Raw genomic sequence first — 13,268 nt, forward strand, 5'->3', positions numbered from 1 at the left:
TTTCAACATTTCTATGATACCATATAAATTACAAAATGATTTCGAATTACCAAATTTTTTAAATAAATAATATCATTAAAAATGGTGGGGGAACAAATTTATGAAATCAAACGAGACCTAAAAATGCGTAGTTCCACAGGGTTAATTTTTTTATAATGAAATGAATTAATATTTACCTGGTTAGTACCATTGCTAAGAGGCAAAGTGTTTTCAAAATGGATAAAAGTGTTTAAAAGTTGAGTGAAATATTGGTTATGATCATCGTTTTTTAAAATGAGATTGTTAAATGCTTGAATCTTTGAAGAATAGAATACGAAATTCTTAGCATTAAATATTAATAGTAAAAAAATTATATTTTGCTTGATTGTGCGAAGTAAGGAATACGTTTTCAAGGAGAAAATAAAAGTTATGATAAAATTAAAATACAATGAAATAATTTGATTGTTTTTTATTATAAGGGTTATTACCAAAACTTAGATTTCAAAAAAATAATTGTTTATAATTCTTTTACTTTATATATTATGGAGGAAAATATTTTAGAAATTAATTCCATTACAATGTTATGATTATCGTAATTATGGCATATATATTCTAGGTGCGATTTAACGTAATAAATTATAATCAAAGAGAAACCTGATAATGGCATTGAGTTAATTCTATGGTTTGGATGGTATTCGGGAAAAAAACACGACTGAAAAATCTTAGGGTAAAAAAAACATGAAGGAAAAAACTGCCAAAAAAATCCTGTGGACTTAAAATTCAGGCTAACAGAACTTCGATTATTAAGATAGATTAATTTTCCCCTTTTCTTTTGGAATATTAAATATTTGTTAATACAGGTATATTATATAGAAATAGTATGCATGATGTAAGATATTCGGAACAATCAATTAATTTTGAATTAAATTTATGCAAAAAACTGAAATCAACACAATTTAGCTTTTATTATATTATACAAAAGATGTTTAATATAGATTTCCACATATTTTATTTTTTAATTCCGCCGATTTTTTACCGTCAGTTTTTTTCAAGCAGTTTATTAGGTCGAGTTTTTTCCCACATAGGCCCTTTCCCGGGATTCGGTTTGGATGTGTCGCAGAACATTTTAAATAATCGAAGTATTAAATATCTAAGAGCAACTCCTTTTATATTTATACAGTATTATAAATTATAAACTAGAGAATGGAAAAAAAACTACACTCAGTCAATTGAGTAACCATTATGACACGAATGAATTCTTAAGGGTTGTTTTTATTGGTTTCCCAGTATTATAAATCCTTTTTCAATTCATCAAAAAAGATCTTGTTTCAAATTTATACTTCCACCTCGAATACAATATATATAATTTAGAATAATAAACTAATGCTTCGTCTTTCTTTAGTCTTTTGTGAATGGTTATAAAATTTAACATGATTAATAAATACCAATGGCGGGAGAGTAACAGCATGATACGACGGATAATGGAGGTTAGAAGGTTCCCTGTAATCAGGGATAGAAAAAAATCATCATTTCCTCGGCAGGTTGTAAAAGTCAACAAATAAGTATGAAGTCAGGAAGGGTATCTCCGATCGTAAAACTTGCTCATTCCCTTCTATGAACATTTCCGTTCAAGTGTCTAAAAGGACGATTGGATGAATAGATGTAGTCTAGTAGAAGTGGCGGGAGCAAGACCAGGAGGGAAACCAAAGACAAGTTGGGTGAAAATAATGTTAGATTAAACTAGTGGTGATGCCCAGATTGTGGAAAATAAAGAAAGGGGGTTAGAAGGGAAACTTGTATCCGAGTGAACCTGTAAAAGGGCCATGAAAAGAAGAAAGTTTATTTAATTAGGATATTTTTGCAAGACAATATCATACATAATCAACTCTATCAAATAATATTTAAAAATTTTTTTGACATGAAATAAATTTTTTTAGATAAAAAAGGTACTACTTTGTCATTGTATTTATTTTAATCAATAATTATATATGTACAAAATCAAAAAATATATAAATTAAATGTATGAAAAAAATACATTAATAATATAATTATATTTATTGTTGGTTTTTGTGTGAATTGAATTTAAATACAATAAATAAATAAATAATAAAACGGATATCAAAATTCTATATAGGATGGGATATGCATAATTAATATTTTAATTTAATATTAAATTAAAAATCAAACACAAATTTTAATAAAATTGATATATATAGGTTATCTGAAAAGTACCATTAAATTGATTTGAAAAGTAACCCAGACCTGAAATTTTTTATATAATTTCTAAGTGTTGTCCTAATTCTAATTAAAAATTGTAATTTTGTTGTTTTTTTAAATTTTTTTGCATTGTTCTTTTTATTTAAAAAAATATATACTAAACTTGCTTCGAACACCAAAATAAACAAATGATCTATAAGGGATATTCTTTTGATTAGCTTTTAAATGTTGCCAATAAATGATATATATTTAGCAGTATTTGTATGTGAATAGGTAAACAAGAAGTCCTGTCCCTCGTATAAGGGTCTACGACTAACCAAGACAATCTATTGTAACCTTCTAGCACGAATCTATTATATTTAAGTGATAAAAAATATAAACAAATAAAAGATAAATTATTGAAATCATTGAGCTTTAAAATAATAAAATGTCTTGTTAGATAAAAAAAATTATAGAATTCCACTTGTAAAATATCATTTCAAACTTTTTATGTGTCGCATTTTAACATGCAAAATATCATTTTAGAACTATTTTATATTTAAAATGAAATACTTCCGGGTTGAAATGATGAGGTAAAATGTTATATAACCAAAACTGGTTTTAAAATACTATAAGATTATATAAAAATAGCATAAGATGCCATAAAATATTTAACCTCAAAATATCGGTTGTTTGTCCAGAATCCAAAGAGTGATTATCAGAACTTGAACTATTAGTATTGAAATTTAGACTGCTAAAATTGGTTCCCCTGTTATAATCAACTTCTTCTGAATCTTTCATGACGGAAGCACTGTTGATGTGAAGTGAAGACTAATATTTATTGGATAGTAACAGTTTTTAAATAAAAAATTAAGGCAATAATTAGTAAATCCAGATAAGTTTAAAAATATATTCAGAGGGAGCAGTGCAGATGTTGATGGCTATAATTCCTAAGCCCGATCACCTTTCTACGGTTTGATGAACAATTCATTTCAACTCTCAACACGGGATAAAAAAAAATTAGTACTATATTTAAAATTGTTTTTAATACATTGAGGAAAGAGACGCGGGTGACGGGCCAAGGATCTAGGCCAGAGGCGAACCAGCGAGGTAGAAAATGATAGACTGGAGAGGTGGAGACGTAGTAGCCTAAGGCCAGGGGTTGTTGCTGCAAGAGGCATGATGTCATCATCATGAACAACGAGTCCTGAGGCTCATCGGGCACTGGAGGGCGGGTGCCGATATTGCCAGTCGCTGCTGAGGAGCAAGGATGAGGGTGTAACATGGAAACTGGCGTTACATTGTTCGCCGCCTTGTAAAATATATGTGTGTATATTTATTATTACATTTATGTAGTGTTGTTAAAGGGATCGATTTGAGTCGATTTTAAAAATCGCTAACTCAATATAATAATATTGCGTCAACCTTAAGATTTCGCTAATAGATATTCAAACTTATGTTATCTATGGTAGAAATCTTCAGGTTTAGGTAATTCTGGATAAAATATTGAGTCAGCCATTTTTAAAAATCGGCTCAAAACAACCGTTTAACAACACTAATTTTCCGTGTAAGATATTTGTTCATTTTAAAGTGATCTACTCAGGAGATTAATAAAGAAGAAGAACTCATTAAGGCTCAAATTAGAATGTTTATTTTATTTCGTAAAGAATAGCATATAAAAATCTATTCATTTTTTAAAAAAATTTATATTATTGATGTTGTTGTATATTATAAGTAGGGCGGTGCGATATTAAATATCGGATCGGCACCGATATTTAGCGTTTTCCAAAAATATCGGATCGGGCCGATACCTGTAAAACCCCATCTTTTTACTTTCTTTTGTTTATTTTACATTAATATTATTTTCTAAATAATTTTTTTTAACCAATGCAAATACACAAAACCCCTTAAATTTTATTTATTTTTTAAAATAGATTTATAGTATTTTAAAAGTATTTTTATAAAAATAGAAAGGAACATCCAAATAAGTTTTATTTAATTTAAATTTTTTTAATAATGTCAATTTTATTATTTATATTTTAAATAAAAGAATATTTTTAAATATGGTATCTGAATTATGAAAATATTTCACAAAAGACAAAGATAATTTTGCAAAATGCGTTATCTGCCGAATTTTAATTTCACGGGGAGAAATAATGAAAAATTCATTTAATACTACCCAATATCCGTAAACTTTTTTTAATTATTGTAGAAATAAAAAAATTAAATTAACTGCATAATTCAATTTTTTGCATAAAAAGCCTTGATCTCTTAATTAAATTTAGTTCAAAAAGGAGTGGAGAAAAATCAATATAAATATCGAATTGGTATCGGATCGGTTTTGTTCCAATATCGGATCGGATCGGTGAAAAATATGTGGATGGGCACAGGCCTAATTATAAGATTATTAAAACGAAATAGAAGGTTGCCTTTTAATATATATATTCAGAATTAAATTTAAGTGAGGCGTACTTTATTGATTTGTCCGCTGTGTCTACAAGGCATGGGCACTGTATCCTCGACGTCTTGCATAGCTATGACATCATCAACGTCCATCATAAGAAATTGGTCGATCGGGAGATCGTTGAAGGCTTTAAGAAGCAATAGATCTTCGTCAAGATCCTCTTCTTTTTTTTTGAATTAATAATGATTATACATTAAAATAAAAAACATCTTTAATAAGGGATTCCTACATTTAGTCAATATTTTTTTAAAGTGCGGTATACGTATAGCCGTAATCCGACTGGCCGTTTTCCACCATTTTTGTGCCAAAGTAGGATCAAGCAGCCCAGAACCGGCGTACAAAATATCTTTTCAAAATGTTACATCTAGTTTTCATACAAATTTACATATTATACTTCTCCGTTTAAATTAATAAAATGATTTTAAATTTTTTATTCAAACACATGATCATCGTCATGGTTATAATGGTGTTAGAAAGAGGTACTTTTTATTTAAAATCGAATTAAGAGAATAAGTGAAGCTATAATTATTTTAGGATATAAAATATCGGAGGTTGAATATGAGTACTAGGCAACTCAAAAATATTTATAGGTAAAATAGATCTAACATCATAGCACTGATCTTTACAATGACACCGTTTCTAATTGGTGATTTCAATAATAACCGGAGACCTGCAGATAGAGTTGGGAAAGTCTTAAAAAAAGACTAGATATATATTCTTTATAAAATATCAAAAAAATACAAGATATAAACTATTTGCATTTTGATAAATATAAGTATCTTAGATACAAGATACTTTATAAAAATGTTTATTCCTTTTTCACAAGTGGCCATAAAGATGTCACAAAAAAGTGATATCATCGTTTTCTTACCAACTGCTATAAAGGAATTTTGTGTAAGAGTGAAAATGGGGAGATATATAAACCAACCAAACCAAATTTTTTAAATAGTATATATTTTTTAAATACGAAAACATAAACAAACAGATCGTGTATCTATTACCTTAGATACAAATATTCGCGGAAGTCTCCAACTATGTCTGCAGGCCCGGAATGGGACGAAAAATGATGATTTTAAAAATCTGAGCAGATCCGGAGTTTAAAAAATCAGGGTCAGTTCAATTTTTACAAAAAAAATAAAATTTTATTAAAATTCCGGGTGGGATCGAATAATAACAATACGGGAGAAAATATTTTATCCCGGGTCGGGCTTGAAGATAAACTTTTTCAAAATCTTAGGCCAAACCTAAAAATAATTCAGGCCGGGCTTGGAAATTGTTTTGAAATCCAGACCAGACCTAAATTTAGATTTCCTGCAAGTCTGATGTAAACACTCAAATGACATTAAAACTAAATGTCTCTCATAGTATATTAATTTTCATCAAAAATATTTCTGGTGCTAGTAAAAATGTTTTAGAAAGAATTAAAAAACATAATCTTAAATTACCAAACTATGCAGGATCTACCGGTAGAGCTCTTAATATTTCTTTCAAAATTTTGAGAAGCTAAATTGCTTCCATCAAAAAAGGGTTTTTCTTTTTGGCATTACTCTTCAGAAGTTAGAAGCCCATTTTGATACTAGTTCTGAGGTTATTTCACCTAAGGAAAATATGTTCAAAAAAAATTAGCTTTAAAATTCCCTGTTAGCGATATAATTAGTATTTGAATGTACTTTTTTATTCATAAATTATATAGGTTTTGGCTTCTTTATTAGGCGCCCGATTTCTAAAATTAAACATCGTGCAGAAATGTACGGTAGAATAAAATTATATATTGGCTGAATTTATTAAAAAACATCTTGAACTTATAGAAAATTATAAATGTAGATAATGAAACCCTAGGGGATATATCAAATATAGTATCTGACAAAGTTAGCAAGTACTCGATGACAAACACAAATTGAATTGGAACAAGAATGCCATATTTTTATTGGAAACCGTCACCCGCAAGATATAGATGTACTAAATTTCCAAAAAGGAAAGAATAAAATTAGGCGCCCTTACATGATAGCCAACTGTGTTCATGCTAGTGTTGGTAATAGCTTAGATTTCAGCATAGAGCGAAACAATTCCTTCATTGTTTGGTTCAATTTGAAACCTTGTGGCAATGTTAATTTAAAGTGAGTGAAATCGAGGCTTTTAACAATAGTTTCAGCAACTTGCAAGCCTTGTGAAAAAGTTTTCTCTATCAACAGGTAGACACTGAATTCAAGGAAATCATCCCTATGTCTGGCAAATTTGAATAAAAATTTTTACATTGATAACTATTAATTTTTTTTATTACAAAATTAAAATTTATAATTTTTTAGCTTTCTTAAAAAAAATCAATTAGCATTTATAAAATGAAATAATTTAATATTCATAATTATTTGCACCAATCCACACCACCTTAGATGAACGGTGGTTAAAAAATGGCGGGGCGCTGGCTGCCGATTATATTTTTAATTATCTCGCTAGCCTTTGATGGTTTCATTTTCTCGCTGTTAAATGTTTTTCCTGGGAAACGTTTAATGGCAAGTTAAAAATGTAATTACAAAATCAGCTGTCCAGTGATTGCATTTATAGTGTGCGAGATGCGATTTAACAGCTGATTAAGTTTAAAAATAATTCAATATTAATAATTCTTAAAATTATCACTATGATTGAAATTAAAGATAAAATTAATATTAATAAAAAAATCTAATAAAAGGACATACTCGATCAGCTGTAAAATAATTTAAATTGCGTCTATTATGAAAACAAACTAATTATTTTAGAAAAAATCAATGTTAAAGAATTCCGGATGGGTTATTTTAAACGAATATAGGGAATTTGTTTATGCAACAAGTATTTTTTAAAACCTTCCTCTTCGACCCCCACTCCTAATAGTTGCTTACCGTTATTAAGATCGTTAGATCGTCGCTGAAAGTTGGAAGAGTCAGGATTGACGTTATAATTGTATTCAAAACCACCAATCTGGCCACCAGGGATCTGTAAATTATTATTCGCGATATCATTATCATTTAGATTATTGATCATGGTATTCTGCTGATACATATTATTCGAACCAAAATGAGTTTCATTACTACAAGCATTCATGTTAATGTGTCTATCGCCATTAAAAAATGCCGTAGAATTATGGTTTGTGTTTGCATTCGTAAATTGATTTGTAATATTTATATCAGGGTTTGCAATGGGAGGAGATGTGAAGGAAGATAAGTTAGAGTTGGTTCTGGATGTATCGAACCCGTTCGCTTCCTTGAAATTGTGTTTCTGCTGATTTTGACGAGTTGAGGATTCATAATGTGCATCGGTGGGATGAGACAAGCCATATAAATAGTCTTCTTCTAAGCCCATCTTCATAGTAGACTATTATTATTTTATAATTACATGCAAAAAATTGTTAATAAAAAATAAACTGCAAAATAGGATCTAAATAATATAAATCAAATATAAAAATATTAATAAATACATTTTGTTTTTAAGGTTATGATACAAACCTGTGAATGGGCCGAGATAGGGAAAACAAGGATATGAGTGGTGGAGATGTCTTTCGGCGTTGTCAAGGGACTGTACTTGCTTGTACCCATTCTATCCAGCTCGGGAGCAACTGAATCCGGAAAAACTCTCAGATTATTGTTAGGTTGAATGGACACCAGACATGCGCTGAGAATAGCGCAAGGAGCCACTTGTTTGTTCTTCAAATGGCAGGGTTTGCAGGATTGAGTCAAATTGTAATTGATTTGTTTAATATGTCGTTTACTGAGCAAATCGCACCAAACTTATGTTTTTCCATATAATAATATCGATAAGTTAATTTAATGCTTGTCTATTTAATTATTTGGAAATAATGTCAAAATTATGGCAATAATTCTCTTCAGTGAAAACCAAAAGATTTATTTATTCAATCAATATTAAATAACAAGATTGTTATGAATTGTAGAGGTGTATCAAAACCACTTTTTAGAGGCCGACTCAATATTGTCAATATTAAATTGATATCGGCCGATTACCGATCTAATATCTCTAATCTGATTTCGTTGTTTCCTTTAATATATATTAATTTTTTAATATATCAATCTATATTTTAATAGTATACTACCACCTATGATAATAGTATACCATAACCGAAGCATAAGTCATTTAAAATAATACTACTATCAATTTTTTATCATCAATGTAAAAGGTATATAAATATTGATCAGTTATTTATACAGTAAAATTTTTGATTCAAAAGTCTTTTATCGCTTAGAAAGTAATAAAGCCCATCTTTTCAATCTTTTAAATTATTTCGTTTTAAAATCATAATCATCCTTATAAAGATTAATATGATATTTTATTAGCTTTTTCACATATTTTCAATTAGTTAGAATAAAAAAACATAACTTTTAAATTGTATAAAGAAGTTCTTACTTATATCGGGAAATTTAATAATATCGGCGGATAACCGAATCAAATAAAAGTCGAAAAATCAGAGAGATAAAAAAATATCAATATATCCCTATAAAATGTTTAAAAAAATAATTCAAAATTTCGAAAACTTAACATGTAAACAAATAAATTATAAAAATCGAGGCAAGTTTTGTGAATATTGTCATACCTTTCAATTCTCCGTGGCCCAAACGACCAACACGCCCAATAATGATTCTCCAAGAATGGTTGGTCCGACATATAATTTTATAAACGGCAAAATTTAAAAGTTTTTCTAAAGCAGCTTTTTGCAGAGACATCTCTTTTTTACGATATCTAGATTCATATTTTTTTTAAAAAATAATGATCAGTTAGTTGCCAGGCCCGATAAATCGCAAGGCGAAAAGTTCAGCCTAGCCCGTTAAATTTCTTCAAACAAATGAATATGCTTAATTGTTTCCCAATGTCAATTAAGGCGCTAATATCTCTCTACACTGATATTATATTTTATCTATTTCTTATGAATAATAAGCAATAAAGTGGGTGAGGAGGTCAAGATAATTAAGTGGCTCGCAAAAAAATGTCATTGCTTTCCCACCCAAAAGCTATAAAGGAATTGTGATCCAACAATGAGAGTGGAAATGGAGAGATAATATAAACCAATTAAGAAATGCAGAGAAATACCATATTATGTTGAAGTTGATTGTTGTTCCAAAGAGCTGAAAAATAAATTCAAATAAATGGCATCAAATTTAAGATTTATTCATCCAGAGAAGTGTCTCAAAATTTTTCAAATTGTTTAATTTTTTTTAAAATTAGCGAAAACATTGCCACTACATTAAATTTTGATTAAATAAAATATTCGTGCGATATCCTTTACATAAATATAATAAAAAAACCAAAAGAGACATTTTTTAGAAATACAATCAGCAAATTGAACCCAAATATTACTCTTTTTACCAAGCTACTGTGTCCAAAGGTCAATTCACAGTGAAATATAAATATGGACAAGAAAATCATAAAGTTACAACTACTATAATTTTATAAAAATAAAATGCATTAAAAAGAGGAAATTTTATTCTGCCAGCATACATAAAACCTTTTTTGCCCAGCAAGTCAACTTTGTATTTTTAAAGAAAGCTGACGAATTTGGAATTAAATAAATATTAACTAATAAGTTACTAAAAAAAATCATAAATATACGAAACATTAAAAACAATTCTTAACTTCTGAAATATATTTTGGAGATGAAAGTTGTAACAAATTATGCTTATATTTTATTTAGAGATTTAATTTGATAGGCAGTTTAATAAAATTAAAAGAAATAAGTTCAATATTGTTATTTATTATTCTTTGAAAGAATATTAATCAAATTAAAAATCAGAGAGGTCCGACTAGATTTTTTATGTATAAATTGTCCACCCCAATTTTTTGCCCGGTAATATTATAATTTAAAAAAAACGTGGACTGGGCTTCACAGATGTCAAGCATATATAATATGGGATTTGTATTACCTGTTTGCCACGTCTATATTAACCATACAACTCTCGAGCATGGAACCTGTTTCATCGGTAAAAGTGGCCAACAACCATCTTTGGTCTGAAGATAAACAATATCCGCAATAAAGTACCGAAGAAATTGCGTGCTGTGTGGAATAATTTTCCGGGGTGGGAATGTTTTTGGAAGAGGACATGTCATTGAAACTAGCGAAATTGCCTTTATTTATGGGGGCAAGGGCGGGATTTAAAAATGCATTTTTGGGGGATAGGATGAAAGGCGGGGCGTAAAATTTTACAAGCCTAGTAGAGTCGTCGGCGTTATTGTAGTAATTTGTAGCCTAATAATATATATATATAATTAAAATTTTTAAACACGTCTACAGGATTATAACATTTAAATAAGCTTATTGGGGGTGTTTAAGGAATAAGTTGATAAAATATGTAAAAAGGAAGAATTTGAAAAAATATGCGGTAATAATATATTAATTAGTGAATTAAAAATTAGGGAATCTATTTTAATAAATTGTTATAAAATGAAAATTTGTGATCTTTTTTTCTGTTTATTACTACTATCATCTTTATACAAAGTATTTAAATAAAAATTTATTTTAAATAATATAATTAAAAACGACTATTTGTGTTCCCAAAAAGGAGCCGTAGTTATGTCGGATTATTTAAGTTGAAATATTTGTCATATAAAAGAAATTTCCTAGCCTAGTTAATGAAATGTCTGATTTTGAGGCCTAGGGTTTTTAAAAATATAAAAATTTAGGCTAAAAGTAGCCATTTATAGAGATGACCATTAAGGTATATATAAAATTGTTGAGATCTTTGTATTTTATAATCTTTTTTGCTTCAGGTTAAAATTCGACATTAATATTCTAAAAAAGGCATGATTATTTATTATTATTATTTTAATTTTTAAAATTGTTAATTTAATATTTTAGTCGTATTTTTTTAAAAATAAAATATATTTAATAGTCTAATATATTGGAATGAAATATTAATATTATTCGAATAAAATTTTATTTATAATTCATCATTATTAGAATGCTAAAATGAACATTACATTTAAAATTTTATGACTAGAATGTATATACATCCGTTAGTGAATTATATAAAAAAAATTCTAACTCTCACGAGCCATAATATCCAATGATTTCGCTAAAATACGTATGCCATAATAGTGTGATAATTTAATCGATATAAAATATTATAGCTTGTCTAGTTAAAAAAATCCTAGTGGTGAAACAGTCTAAAGATAGTGAGAATTTATCGATACCAGAAATTAGGGAATGCCGGATATCAATAATAATACCATCACCTCTTTCCTCAAACAAAATACAACAACCAAGAATATGATGAGCTAATTTACTAAAAAATTGATAAAAACCAGGGTTGGCAGGTAGGTAAATTGACCAGAGAAATATTTGCCCTGATCAAATACGGCAAACAATTTTTATTTATTGGATCCCCAATATCTAATGGAACATCTTACTAGTAGTGAATTTAATAAAGTATGTGATATAATACAAGAAATAGATGTTTTACAAGTGTTAGTGATCAAAATATTTTAGGTGATATAATAAATTTCAGAACTAAAAGGTGGCATGTTTAATAAAATATTATGTGGAAAGCAGCAAATTCCATAAGAAACAATCAAATTCTGGCCTCAAGTTAGTGGAATGGGCGTTGGTCACCATCTTATATTTCTACTTCTTCGGAAAGAAATTGGTCGATTTGGGTTAATATTTTTGCGAAAATAGAAATCGATGATTAAAAATATTAAAGAAAATGATAATATTGAATATGAATTAGAATAAAACTCTGCTACAGAGATCGAAACATTAGTTATTGAATGACAATGAATTTAAAAAATTAATATTATAGATTCATTTTACTATTATATATAAAAAAAAGTTAATATTGTCTTAAAAAACTTTTATTTAAATTTGACCATATTTCACAGGTCAAATAACGGTCAATTGACCGAATTCGGTCAGATGCACAACCCTGATAAAAACAGTTAAAATACATACCAAAGGGTAAAAGATGATACCATAATTTATTAAGCTCCGACAAGGTATCCCCCCCCTTCCAAGTTATATTTAGGGATATTTAACGCACGAGAGATATCTAATAAACTTTGAGGTAGCATAAGGATAAAGATTCATAGTATTACTACATTCGCAAGTTGCTACATTGAAATTAACTTAACTATGGAGGACCTAATTTTTGATTAATTAGTTTTAGTAGTTTTTTGGCTAAGCCGTTTTGGAGTAGGCTAAAATTAACCGATTATCACTGGAAAAAGGCACCACTGCATTAATCTTCCCTCACACAATTCCCTTAATTGCATAATAATCTTTTTTCTATATATCTAAATAAATAGAAAAGAAAATAAACCCTTATTTTACATTAAGTATAGAAATATATAATTTTATAAGTAATGGATTAACTTTATTTTTTTCCAATACGCAATTTTTGTGAACGCTAGGTCCGAAACCAGTATAGGTTTTGGTGGGGCCTTGAATGACTGGCTGACAATATCGGATGCTAGCGTATATGGAAAGAGAAAAGGTTCGAAATATAGAACGATCACAACTTAACGCATCGAGCATGGATTGAATAGGAATAATCTTATATTGCAAATAATAAATATATATTATAAATACATAATAAACAAAATTTTCATTTAAGGGAAGTAGTTTGATCTCAATTATTAAAAAAAAAGACATTTCAAG

General features: G+C 28.4%; 1 protein-coding gene across 5 annotated transcripts in view; it reads right to left on the minus strand.

The window, feature by feature from the left end:
* Positions 1 to 2,030: 2,030 nt before the first annotated feature.
* Positions 2,031 to 13,268, minus strand: part of LOC135925070 (uncharacterized) — a 42,119-nt gene continuing 30,881 nt past the window's right edge. For 2 of the 5 annotated variants that reach the window (XM_065460229.1, XM_065460226.1), the window contains exons 30-38: positions 12,984 to 13,163; positions 10,540 to 10,862; positions 9,216 to 9,361; positions 8,116 to 8,396; positions 7,477 to 7,984; positions 4,648 to 4,802; positions 3,227 to 3,487; positions 2,852 to 3,006; positions 2,031 to 2,546 (exon numbers count right to left, since the gene is read on the minus strand). In XM_065460229.1, coding sequence (XP_065316301.1) covers positions 2,411 to 2,546; positions 2,852 to 3,006; positions 3,227 to 3,487; positions 4,648 to 4,802; positions 7,477 to 7,984; positions 8,116 to 8,396; positions 9,216 to 9,361; positions 10,540 to 10,862; positions 12,984 to 13,163 — 2,145 coding nt within the window. In that variant the 3' untranslated portion in view covers positions 2,031 to 2,410. The remainder of the gene's footprint in view (positions 2,547 to 2,851; positions 3,007 to 3,226; positions 3,488 to 4,647; positions 4,803 to 7,476; positions 7,985 to 8,115; positions 8,397 to 9,215; positions 9,362 to 10,539; positions 10,863 to 12,983; positions 13,164 to 13,268) is intronic. The other 3 variants (XM_065460231.1, XM_065460230.1, XM_065460228.1) reach the window with 3 other exon arrangements.

The sequence above is a fragment of the Gordionus sp. m RMFG-2023 genome, chromosome 2 (genome assembly GCF_954871325.1).
Source record: "Gordionus sp. m RMFG-2023 chromosome 2, tfGorSpeb1-WG-v2, whole genome shotgun sequence".
Taxonomy (NCBI): Eukaryota; Metazoa; Nematomorpha; class Gordioida; order Chordodea; family Parachordodidae; genus Gordionus; species Gordionus sp. m RMFG-2023.